Source organism: Anopheles aquasalis, chromosome 2 (genome assembly GCF_943734665.1).
Source record: "Anopheles aquasalis chromosome 2, idAnoAquaMG_Q_19, whole genome shotgun sequence".
Taxonomy (NCBI): domain Eukaryota; kingdom Metazoa; phylum Arthropoda; class Insecta; order Diptera; family Culicidae; genus Anopheles; species Anopheles aquasalis.
In genome coordinates, this window is record NC_064877.1 from 28,857,501 (window position 1) to 28,870,000 (window position 12,500).

A 12,500-nucleotide genomic window follows, 5' to 3' on the forward strand; every position below is an offset into this window, starting at 1 on the left:
GATCTTCGATAGCCCCCAGAATGTGCGATGGCATTGGTGGTGTTAGCTGATGGAGGTTGGCCTGTTTTTTGTCCCGCAGATTCTGGATCATTGCACGACGCTTTCGATACTCAAGAACGACGTTCTCGATCACCTCTCTTGCATTGCGTACTGTCCTTCCTGGCGAGACTGTCTCGGTACCTCGCTGTCTTGGATTTGGCATTTTTGCGTTGTCCATTTAAGGTCAGCGTTCTGTTCTGTGCGATTGCTCAACAACCCGACACTGTTCTACCGTCGCAATGAAAGTGATCATCCTTGATGCATAGCACTTCTCCAGATAACTATGGTCGTCTTTTCTGATTCTTTTCGATGTCCTTCAGCTCATGCTGCTTCCCTCAGCCACAATTGCGTTGCATCGATGGCTGGCGTGGCAATGGCACGCGGGAGCAGCGTCTCTTTGGTGGTTTGTTGGGATCGTTTCCAATGAAATAATATTACTTGTGACGCGACCGATGAGGAAATATCTTTGATAATGGAACCGTAACACGGTGTTACCTGGTCCGATACATGAACTGGTTCACTGGAAAACTTCCACAAAAATCATTACGACGGACACGACAAAAGACACGATGAAAAGTTCCCAAACTGATCGGAGCGGAGATCGCACGCACCTCAAAGGCAAAGAATAGGAAAAACTGGTTCGCCGGGAAAAGATGGTCGCATGACTTCCGGTTTGTCGTAGCTTCTCCGCTAAGCTTGTTGCCCTTTATACCCCGGGGCGATCGTAGTTTTCCACTGCACCAGAACCACCCATCTCGGCCCTTCCGTCATGGTCGAGTTCGGTGCGATCTTGGGTCTTGGCGCACGCTGTGTGCCCGGGTTTTGTTTTTGTTTTCGCGATCGTTCGGGCACACTCGTTCGCTTCGGTCACACCGCTCCGTTGGCCGGATCTCATCCGATCAGCCGAAAGTGGATGCGACGCATTTCGCTCGTGGTCTTTCTCTGCGACTGTGTGGCCAATCGCGCGGTACTCAGTGCGTCGGTTTTTGGACCGAGCCACAGCCACTCTCCGACCGCTCCGAGTGCGGATTCACCGAAAAAAAAAAATGGGGAAAGATCGCGGTCGCACGCGGCCGGTTTGAGCCAATGATCTCTCATCGATCGATGGCTGGCTGCTTCGGCCCCGGTTGAAGCGTCGTCCCAATCGTTCACCTTGCCCACTCACCTCATACGCACACACTAACACGTGGCCGCCCCACTATCCTCCCTCTCCATCCTTCTCCCTGCCGGAGCCATGCATGATCGGTCACACACTACGACGAGCCGCAGACACCGTCACCTTTTCCACGCGCGCGTGCCCGTCCAACGAACGGCCATTCCGCGCTGATGTTGACCATCTCCTCATTCTGCCGCCATCGATCGACGCGGTGAGCAGCGTGTATAATATGCATTTCGGATTGGCCATTCGCTAATAATGGCGACGACGCTGCGTGTAGAGTGTGTGCATATCGAGTGATCGAGGACTAGTAGTAGCAGCAGCAGCAGCAGCAGCAGCAACAGCAGCAGCAGGTGAAGAGAACGGTTACTGCGCGTTGTGGCCTGTGCTGAGAGAACTCGATCCTTGGAGGCCTTGAACCAAGGATAACGTGATCGGCGATCTGTGCGGAAGTGTAATGTTTTGGACACTTTGACCACTAGTCCTGTGCAGATCAGCTTGATTCTTTGTGCCGCAATAGAGGCATCGTGCGGACCAACAAAAGGAAAGGTCAAACCGTGGTACGCATTTCAAGAGAGAGAGAGAGAGAGCGAGCTGTGAAAACCGAATTGTTGGAGGTGGAATCACGGGCCAAGCGCTCATCGCAACCGCGCGCGATCGTACACACGACCTGCCAGAGGCCGTGCTGTTGTGGTTGGTGAAAAGTTGGTCAACAAACTCTTCCCCTCAACACCGCACCAGCACCACACGGTCGGTCGGTCGGTCGGTCGCTCCCTTGTTAGACCACAACCGTGGGCATGTTGGATTGCGCTAGTGTGGTGTGTGAAACAGTTCCGTTGAACCGTGGCCACGTTCACGTCGCTTTTCCTGTGTAGTACCGTCCGTACGCTCTTTGGCTTCGGTGTCCGCCATCACTGTCCGCGTGATTCAGCAGCATCAGTCCACCATGCCTGTGTTGCGCTACAAATAGCAACAGAGAAGATCGAAATTCACGACACGAATCTCCCAAAGCGAAAGAGGGATCCGATCAGCTGCTGTGTCCGTCTCCTTTCGCTTATAGCTCTCTAATGTGATGCTCTCTGCTCATCGCAAACACTGCGCTGGTGTTGCCTCCATTAATCGCGTCTAAGCTACTGATCTCTCAGGCGCCCGTGAGTGATTGAAGAATGTCTGTGTGTGTTTTTGTTGGTGTTTGTGGGGAGTAAAGTGTTGCAATTCAAATTTCTAAAGAATGATCCTCATCCCGATTGCTGCGCTAATGAAGAAGATTTGCGCAGATCCGTTACTAGTAGCCCGACCAGTACTGTACCAAACGATCCAAACCGCGTCCTGCGGTCCACAAGTGAAGTCCAGCTGTACCGAGGTCAGGCTAATCAATCCGTAGCGACCTGTTGTTGGTGGCGGTCCAAATTGGGCCCAGTTTGTGAGTGCCGGAACCGGAACAGCTAGTTGGTGTAATTGGAATCCATCCCATCACTCACCATCATAAGCTGCCCTTCGAAGAGGTGTCGGTCGCGATCGGTACCGAATAGGATGATCGCGTAGTGTCCAACGGTGGGCCACCGATCACTAGTGGCTGTGCTGCGTGTCATCTACACACAACTCCATCCATCGCTCTCTCTCTCGCGATCGATCTGTGATACATATTTATACCTGGATCCAATACTCTCCTCCCAACGCGCGTTTTTTGTTTGTTTGTTGAGTTTTTATTTTATATTCTGTGTGCGTGCGCGACCGAGATATACCTGTGCGACTGAAAGTAACGAGGAATCCGAATCAGAAGAGAGCTCATCACCGATCATCACCAACGGTAAACGATGACGTCGAAGTCCAAAATTAATCGCCTGACGAAGTATCTGAAGACGAAGGTAAATTCCTGCGCACGGCGCTGTCCATCGCTGTCGTCGTGCGCTTTTCGCATTCTACTAACGAAAATCCTTTTCCCGCGTTTGAAACATTGGGAGCCGTGGAGCGTGAAAAATGCGATTCATCACCAGACCTTCTGCTTGGTCGGTTTCTAGCTATTGTGTCTTGGCCGGAGCTCGGCAACAGCGGCGACAACAAGTGCAAAGGTCTCGATCCTCGAGAGCAGGTGCGGTACAAATTGTTCACACATAAAAATAGGCAAGAGAGAAGGGACCGGTAGCAACAACAACAGCAGCAGCAGCAGCAGCAGAGCAGGCTGGCCAGTTCGGATCGTTTAATCATATTCTCAAGCACAAGCGTTGGGTCTCTAATTACACCCGATCCGATCACACAGGTCAGGTGTGTGCTGTGTGTCGAGGAATAGGACCGGAACGCTGGTCGTTGCAGCAGGAGTAGTGCACAGGGAGGAAGAGTGGAAGACGGGCTAACCTTTGCCGTGACCCTGACACCCAACTGAAGCCCGGCACAACTGAACGCGGACGCGGGACGAGCGGACTCGTGAACTCGGTCCATTCGGTTCATTCCTTCCTATACCACAAGCGAGGAGAACGGTTCGTACGAGCTGCGGGCAACGAATGGGGATCTCCTCGGCGAAACCAACTCAGCTTTCACTCCAGTTTTTTGTGCCGCGTGAAAATAATTTCACCGGGCACATTTTTGCTCCTTGCGTATCAGGCATTGCTATCAGACGGCAGACGACTTGTTTTGTTTACCAATAGAGCACGATCGTCGTCGTCGCTGTTGTCGTCGCCGTTGTCGTCCTCCACTCGGTTGACCCTCCGTCAGTCATCGATCGGTCGGTTGATGGTCGCAGGCGCAAAGATGCAAATTTATGTCTCTCCTTCACACCAACGCTACTGCGGCTACTGGTGTTGCTGCTGTCTGTACTAGCGCGGTGTCCAACATGGGTGGGTGTGTGTGGTTGCTGGTGCAACGTAAAAAGTGACGTGCTGCATTTTAATCGTTCAATTAGTGTGCGAGTCACATTTCGGACCATCGCATCGCAAGCGATTAGCTGATCCTCTTGGATGGACGTCATTGTGCACGCTCCTTCCTAGGTGGAAGGTGGAAGCGATTAAACTAGTCAAGACCCCCATTCCTGTTGTACAAATAAAGGGAGGTGTGGCTTGAAAGAAGCTTCGTGGTCCGGGTACGCACCCACACCTGCAGGAGATGTGAATATGCAACCACACGACACCAGCAATTAAATGGCGGATTTATTGTGTTTTAGTACTCGTATAGGGTACGCGTTAAATGTGACCAACGTTACTATAGCGGATGGTGTCTGTAGACGACGGTCGAAGCATAGTCCTCCGATTAGGTTGAAATGACCTTGTAAATATTGATTGTAGTCACATTAAAATATCTAGGCGGTATTGCTGAAGGTTTATTAACCAGTAATTTCCCTTTGAAAAAATAGTCCACGATGATTTTTACGCAAATTTTTTTTTTAAATTATTTTAAGTCATGTTTTAATAATTTTTTATCTAACAGAAATATCATGTTGAACGCAACATTTTCAAATAGTCTCTGCTTTTGCTTTAGCCATTTGTGCGTCGATACAACGATCCCTTTCCCTCATTTCGTCGGTGGTGGCCTCGATAAGCTGGCGGAGTGCGTTGAGAGCGGCAAACGAACACAACAGAACCGCGGGCCTCCACTGGACGCCCAACCGCCCGAAACTGGATTGCACCTAAAAATACGAAAATGACCTTTTTGCTCCACTTTCATTGTAGCACACGAGAAGAAGAAGGAGGAAGGGTGTGTCTTTGCGGTTTGATTCAAACCGAAAAAAAACGGCTCTCACCCTTGCTTTGTTTGCGCCGGCATCGCCATCGCCATCACCTTATCCTCAAATTTCGACCGGCTGCCACTCGATACGAGAGCAACACGTGCCCGGTCTCACGTGCTACTCGCGGAACTTGCGCTGAGATAGTAGCCTGCGTTCCCTCGCGAAAGCTCTGCTCCCAAGCAAAGCTCCAGATCTGTTCGCCAGCGCCGGCGTGACGGCGCGTTCGTCGACCTTGTTTCCTCTCTCGCCACAGGGCAGAGAGTGAAAGAGACTTCCCTCCTCGAGGGGGGTTTCCGATCGATGGGTTGGATATGCCATGTCCCTCCCCAACCAACCCCCCCGGGGGGAGCTACCCTTCTCCGGGGAGAAACATGCGCAGTTGCAGCACGCATCGGCTGTCTCGACCATAAACACGATCCGAACACGACGGCGGCCGCCTGGCCGGCCAAGCTTTACTACGGTGTGCGTATCGGGCGCCACAGGCGACACACCAACACTAACCTGGGCTGGTGTGGTCTGGTCTGGTCGGCTGAGCGGGCTGAGCTGAGCTGGTTGGCTGGATGGATTGTCAAAAGTTGTCGCCGGTTCCCGCCGGCACTCTAGTTAGCCTGCTGACACCAAGAGAGAGAATTGCTTTCCGTGCATTTCGTTCGTTGCTGCATCGCAGTGTGCCTGGTTTTCGCTGTTGTTCTTGTGTTTTCTTGCTTTTCGTTGCGTTCCATTAGTGCCATTCCCTTGCCTCGGGATCGTTTTCGTATTAACTGGTGTCTGGCGTTGTGTTAAGAATCGATCGAAAGTCGTTGGTTCTATTATGGATTCTCGGTTCGACGACGACGACGACGACGACTGTGTTGGATGAAAAGTGCAGTAGTTTCCGAGATTTCCGAGTGGCAGCCACTAACAATCCTATTTGAAGCAACCCAGTTCTTGTATGTGCTGCTGATGTGGTGAATGTTGAATTGAAAGGTGCAGCCTACGCGGCAACCACGGGGTGTCACGAGACCTACCGTCGTCGTCGTCGCCAGTCCGAGCGACAGACAACGTTGGTGTGGTTGCCAAGAAAAAAAGCAACCAACAACCCCTTGTGCCACATGCTCCGAATGTGAACCGGTCCCCGGTCGGTGTACATACACAGGCACACGCATACCACGGCAGGCCTTTTGCTCCAATCTTCCACCCCACCTAAGCAACCATCGCTGTAGTACGTGCCTTTCGAATACGCATACCACTTTGGTTTCGTCGAAAAATCTGTTTTGGAGCACACCTGTCCCCATCGTGTCGTGTGGTGTATGAGTGTACGAGTGCGTACGAGTTTAGTATGCGTTGAGTACATTGGCGCGCATTAACGGAGTACTACCAGATAGCGGGAAGCGAAAGGGAGAACCACGACTACGGCCGAATATAAACATAAACATTCGAAAACACATTCGGCACAATCTGCAATCTTTTGGCCACCGTTGCCACCGCTGCGTCGCTGTGTAACAGGTGGTGGACAGAGGGCTGGTGTGTTATTACATCATCCCGTGGCCAGCATGATGTGGTATCTGGTGCTGTTCGTAGCAATACCGGCCGTTGGACTCTATCTCGTTTCGCGCCGTTGGGGCCGTCAGCTGTACTATCGATGGGCCCGGTTCATTCCGTTGCGGCGTGTACTGGGGGGCAAGGCGCGACCACCGACACCACCGCTGCTCGAGTCCCACCACGGTGACGATGACAGTCTGCCACTATCCGGTGGTGCTGGTGGGAGCAGCAGCATCACCACAGACTATGCCGATGAGAACGCTTATCTGCTGAGCTCTTCGGCGAAAGAGGAGTACGACGATGATCGACTGCACACGGTAGGAAGAGGGGGGAGGTGGCGATGAAGTGATACGGTTAATGGTTAAATTAATATATATTTTTTAAGGGAAATTGTTTGATTAGTCTTTGATATAGCAAAGTGCTTCAAAAAAGATAAAGGGATTATAAAAACATTACTAAAAAAGTTAGTACAATCATAATGATAAGTTTTCAAAACTTTAGCAAGGATGCAACATCGGTTCACAATCGTGATTTTGGATAAATTATGTTTTGAAACGTAAAATTACGCACTGTTTCAGTTTTAAAGATGATATTTTCGTTATTTCCTTATTTTGAACGCTCAATTATACATCAGTTGGACAGTGTTACAAAGTCTCTGCTTAGTTCCAGCTCCTACTCTTTTTGGGATGCCTGCAATGGTAAACTTTTATCAATTTAATTCAAAAGCCTTACGTACCTACCTTGTTTAAGCATTTTCGGTTACTGATTAGTACGTGAATCGCAGTGAGGCTCCCTACAAATGGTATTCTATTTCTTTGAATGAGAGAAAGTTTGAGCGCAAGATTCACAGAAGTAAAAAATGAGTTTAGAGCAGCTAAATTATCCGTGTTTCAAAATGTTTACTACGTGCATAGCGTACTATGATTCAACAAAATCGTAGCAACAAAAAGGTTACTTATCTGGATGAAAGTCATAGCTTACTTCATATAATGAATTTGATATAATCTGGAGCAACCTAGATTAGAGAAATTAAAGCTTAAAATAGTTCTAGGTACTCTGCACTAATTCATGCACAACTATCGAGATAATCTAGTGGAACGAATGGGAAGTGATTTGTGCTAACCGATGCCATGAACATCCGGAAGCCACATCTGCAGATTTCTAACCTTTCCCCTGTTTACGACCGAAGGCAACAGATTGTTACATTGTAGACAACACTTGTCTAAGAGCATAAACACCCATGTGCTGTGTCAGCAACCGGTGACCTCTACCGGCGCACTGATAGGCGAGAGTCTACTGGTACTAGCATTGCGCTCCATTCGCAATCACCATATGGTGCTCATCAGAATTGTCACTGATAAGCCGGGCTTTATATATTAACGAGTTATTGCGCTGGTCGTTGCCGATTGACATTCGACTGACCTAGCGTGCCCATCATTGCGATTGCTGCCGCCGCGACCACCACGGACAGCGAACCTACCGGCGGATGATACACCCCCCGCGGTCACCGGGATGCTGCTGCAGCTCCTGGTGCACCACAACTCGTGGTGGAAAATTCCATGCCCGGATGGCCCATTCTCGTGAAGAGCGCAATTGCTCTGATTTGCATTGTCAGACGCAAGCTCGAGCAATGATTTAGCGACGAATTGCATAACCCAGCTCGGCTGCATCATCGGGGTGAACAGACTTCCTTGGGTTTCGCCAGCCATTGCGGAGCGTAGCATCATCGTGGGCCGATAGTGCAATCGATCGATGTCAGCGTCCTCCCCTTTTTCGCGATTGACAGTTTCGTCAGGTGACGTTGCGACCGGCGAATGGGCAAGCTGGCTGGCCCCAGAATCTTGCTCAGCCGGTGTGGATGAGCAATTAAATGTAATGACCGTCGGTGCGATTGGTGGCGCGAGATTTGATTTATGGAGCGCAGTGCGCTTAAGTGAAGTAATCAGTGATCGACGCCTGACGAAACCAACCATTTCCTGTCCTCTGTCGAGCAGCTTTTCAAATGTTGCGGCCGACATGCGCGACACTTTGCCCTCCATTCGCAGCAGTGATGCTTCCAATTAACGAGTGACGCTCATTAAAGTTATCCAACAGAGAGCTGCTGCTGTCGTAGTCCCTTTGCCCCGCCACGGGTACATTTCAGGTTTTCGGCAAATTTCCTTTCAACCGATCAACCGGTTCGCAGTGCTTTACCGTAAAATTCTCATCGATGAGTGACATTTTATCTTGTCTTGGTAGAATGTTGTTTGATAGGAAAAAAAGTCGTGGTTTGCGCGGCAGATACTCAGGAGAAATCCTCGTGAGGCGTGTAACTGTAACATTCCATCGAGATCAGTCGAAAGCCGCATTTATAGGAAACGTACGGTATGAAAAGGTATCGTGGGTAACGCTCCTCCGGTTCAACCGCATACGCGTCAAGGGTACCGAACTGGTATCGGCTTGTGTGGAGTGCTAGTACAGCTGTTTCCAACTGAACTGTGGCTGCTGGTATAAGGTGTCAGATGTCGTTGCTAAGCCTACGAGTGTAAGGACACGTGCCTCCGTTTTTGGACCACATCGGGGAAACAGATGGCCGGCTCTCTAGGGTTAGCGTTTCCATATGAATCACGGTAGTGGCCGCCGCATATATCATCCGCGCGCGCGCACGTCAATTGTAAAGCCTTTTCGTTGAATCATCCGTAGCGCCGGATGTGTGTTTGTATCTCCCAGATCATCCCCGAGTACGCCCATGAGTGCGTATGATGCATGCACACTGGTGCATCATCATCCTCAGCAGCATGAAGCGATGAGCACACATTGCATTGCGTGTCCGCTTGCCCAAGTCACACCTGTTAGCCCCGATTCCGCACGGGAGTTCTCTCATTGTTGTTTGTCCCAGCGAACCGCTACTGGAACTGACGCACTTGAGTGTGACGGACATTGCGCGTAATACAGACGATCGGAACTAGAGGAGGGCCGGGGATAGGTTGAGCGTCAAAAGCCTGAGCATCTAATTAGCTTAGTTCCGTTCCGATTTCATCATCAACTGCCGTTGGTGGTTTTCCCATTGCCATTCTAATAGGTTTTTCCCGAAAATTTCTCACCAATAGACAACAACAAAAACAGATGTGGAGTGAACGTCACATGGATTGTAACAAAAATGTATCGCATGGTTGGTTAGCCGCATCGGAACTCGTTTTGACATCGTCATCATACATCCAGGGTACGTGCGTAAAAGTTGCGAAATAGCAGTCGTACGGAACCCCGAAATAGAATGAGCGTGCACGAGTCGCTCTCAATCGTGACTCCGATCGTGACTTCCTAAATGAGATATCGAGATGAAGAACAGGCTCCAAATTGTCGCGAGGGGGTACCACTGGAACTGACTGGAGATCGCTCGATTGGCGCTGATCGGTCGCCTGTCCGCCGGGCCACTATTTGTGGTTAATGTTCACATTCACATCGCTCTTTTGCGTCAAGTCGAGCGAGGCCAATTTCCGGAGGAGCGCGAGCTTGGAGAACAATGTCACTGGCACAGTCCGTCGAGGGGGCTACGGCGATGCGACCAGGGAGGGATAAACAATTTGATTCCCGTGCAGCAATTAATGTCTTGGAAGTTGTTAGTCCCGCTCCTCGTCGCCAAGTCACTAAGATCTGACTGAGTGAATCTTCAAATTCTAGAAAACCCTTTTTTATAGATAAAAGGGTATGGGGCATTTCAATTGGCAAAGCGAGGATGCTCTATATAAAGTGTGGTGTGACGGTGGGATGCGCGATCGCCTTTAATGCGCGTCGTATCTACTCCCCCTCCCCCTCCGCAGCAGCCCATGTCCATATGTATGGCGCACCAACGAGTACAGAGACTCGATCATCACCCATTAGTACAGCCTACCCTCACCCCCACCAACGCTATACTCCGCTGGTGGAGGAGCAGACAGGCCAGATGCTCATCAGCAACAAAGCGTTTGCGTGCGATTGCGTTCTCGGCCGTTCTGTTAGTCTAACGCGAGATCCCCGTCGGAGCGGAAGTGTGCTCGTCGTTGTCGTCGTAGTGGTCATTCCTGCTATTAAATCTCCAAGCTGTGAAGGTGCGGTGTGCCAACAAGTCCGGTTGGTGTTAATTAGGCGGGCAAACCAAAGAGAACCCCAGTCTAAAGTTGGCGATCTCCGTCTCCTGCTCCTCCTCCGAGGTTCATCCTGGAGTCGTGATGATGTGCTTTTGAACACGATCCGTGACGTACACCGCGTGGCCTAAGACTAGTAGTGGATCCGGGGTTTTTTTTGTGGCTATCTGCGTACTTTCCCAAATACTCGCAACGAGATCTGGAAGAGCAGATCGTGAGAATACCGAACACGCTGCTACACAGCCGCCGCCGACACAGGGCCCCTGTTATTGACTGTTAACGCCCTCGTTTGTGTTGACGAGCAGAAGACGAGGGAACGGCAGCAGAGCCCCACAGAGTGCACGGGAGGATACGTGTTTGCACCGTAAACAGTAATTAAGCGGACGATCCTCTGCAACTCAGGGCCATTGCGTCGCGCGAATGTGCGTTTGCAAATGCGTTTCTCGCAGCTCGCCACTCGCTCGCCCTTCGAAGGCTGCTATCGTTAGTTGAGGAACTGGCTTTCCCTTACCTTCACGCATTGTCACGGACGACGGATTGTGTTGAGTGAACTCGCGTAGTGCAGAAAGTCGAGTCGCCGAATTGTTAAAGGATCCGCTTCGGTCCGCGGAAGGTGTTTGTGTTTCTCATTAAGTTTCCCGTTTTCAACCATAACCACCACCAGAAGCAGCACCATGTGCGAACTACTCAACTTGGCGCCATATGGAGATCAGGTACACCTGTCGCAAAAGCGGATGGGCATATTATTGGGAGGGGTTTATTTGCTAGATTTAGGCTTTTTAGCGGTTTTAATTAGTGCTAAGCTGTGACGATCTAGGACTACTTTAACGCTGACTTCGGTTGAATATATCGTTACCTACGGTTGCCTTGTTGTTCTATGACCATCTTTAAACGAACAATCGAACAAGGTTGTATCGAGCGCAGTAGTCAACGATTTAATCTTGGCTTTCCACCTAACCTCGACTGTTGCGCATATCTAGGCGTTTTTTTCTGTTTAAATATCCAATTAATTATTCATATTTGAAGGAGTTTTCTAAAGCAACAAACGTGAGTTCACGCAGATGGTAAGCATGCTCATCGTTTGCGCGAACATTCTAGAGTACGGCTATTCGGGGCCAGCCACCACCATCATTTTCTCTGTCCCTGAGCGATGTTCCGACCATTGTTTGTGATAATAAGCATAGAAACAAACCGACAACAAATAACACAACCGAAGCCCCACCCGTGATTTGATTGTGCGGTGTATGTGTGATTGTTTTTTTTTTTAATTCTGCTTGTACCATCTGACGCCCACCCTCTGATCTGAGCGAGTGTTCGTCCATTGCAATGACCGAAGCATCATCATTAATTGTATTGTTCCAGGGGAATTGGCGGTTGCGGCTGCTGCATAGAAATCTCCCGGGCATTATTGTAGCTAAGTGGAGCTCACTGCATCCCATTCACAGGGATGGAATTGTGTCCCTCTCTATTCGGTGGTGGCCATGCGATAACAAAAAGGGGGGGGGGGGGAATCTCTCGAGAGCAAACGCTAAACGAATCCACAAATTGTAAGGCATCGAAGCAATCAAGCAGGCGAACAAAAGGTGACAGCCTACTAGCGATTCTAGCAGGTCTCTATGGTTTTATCAGATCGGATCGGTGAGTCGGATTGAATGCACGGTGTGGCAGGAGAAATTGGCTAGCATCGATCGCTCAATGGCCTGCTGCACACCACAAAACCACAATCGCCTCTTCCAGCGGCGTGATGCGAGATATTCATTCTCCCTGCATTAATGGCGTGCTTAGGTTGTTATTGTTTGTTGCTCGCCACCTGAATCACGTTTTGCGGTCAACGGACGATCGTGTGAGTTCATAGGAGGTGGTTGTGGTATTACGCACATTCGCTCTACCCCCCCCCCCCCCCCCCCCCCCCGCTCCTACCGCCGATGACGATCGTGCATCTTTCTACGCATTGGACGCGCCT

General features: G+C 50.3%; 1 protein-coding gene across 18 annotated transcripts in view; it reads left to right on the top strand.

Annotated features, from left to right (window-relative positions):
* The window catches only part of LOC126570930 (TLD domain-containing protein 2), a 104,474-nt gene that overhangs the window by 85,108 nt on the left and 6,866 nt on the right, over positions 1–12,500 (top strand). Inside the window, exon 1 of one of the 18 annotated variants that reach the window (XM_050229061.1) lies at positions 1,401–3,063. The exons of 15 other annotated variants lie outside the window; for them this stretch is intronic. In XM_050229061.1, the coding sequence (XP_050085018.1) occupies positions 3,013–3,063 (51 nt within the window). In that variant the 5' untranslated portion in view covers positions 1,401–3,012. Of the gene's footprint in view, positions 1–1,400; positions 3,064–5,548; positions 6,752–10,421; positions 11,251–12,500 lie in introns of those variants that run through there. 2 more of the 18 variants (XM_050229060.1, XM_050229062.1) reach the window with 2 other exon arrangements.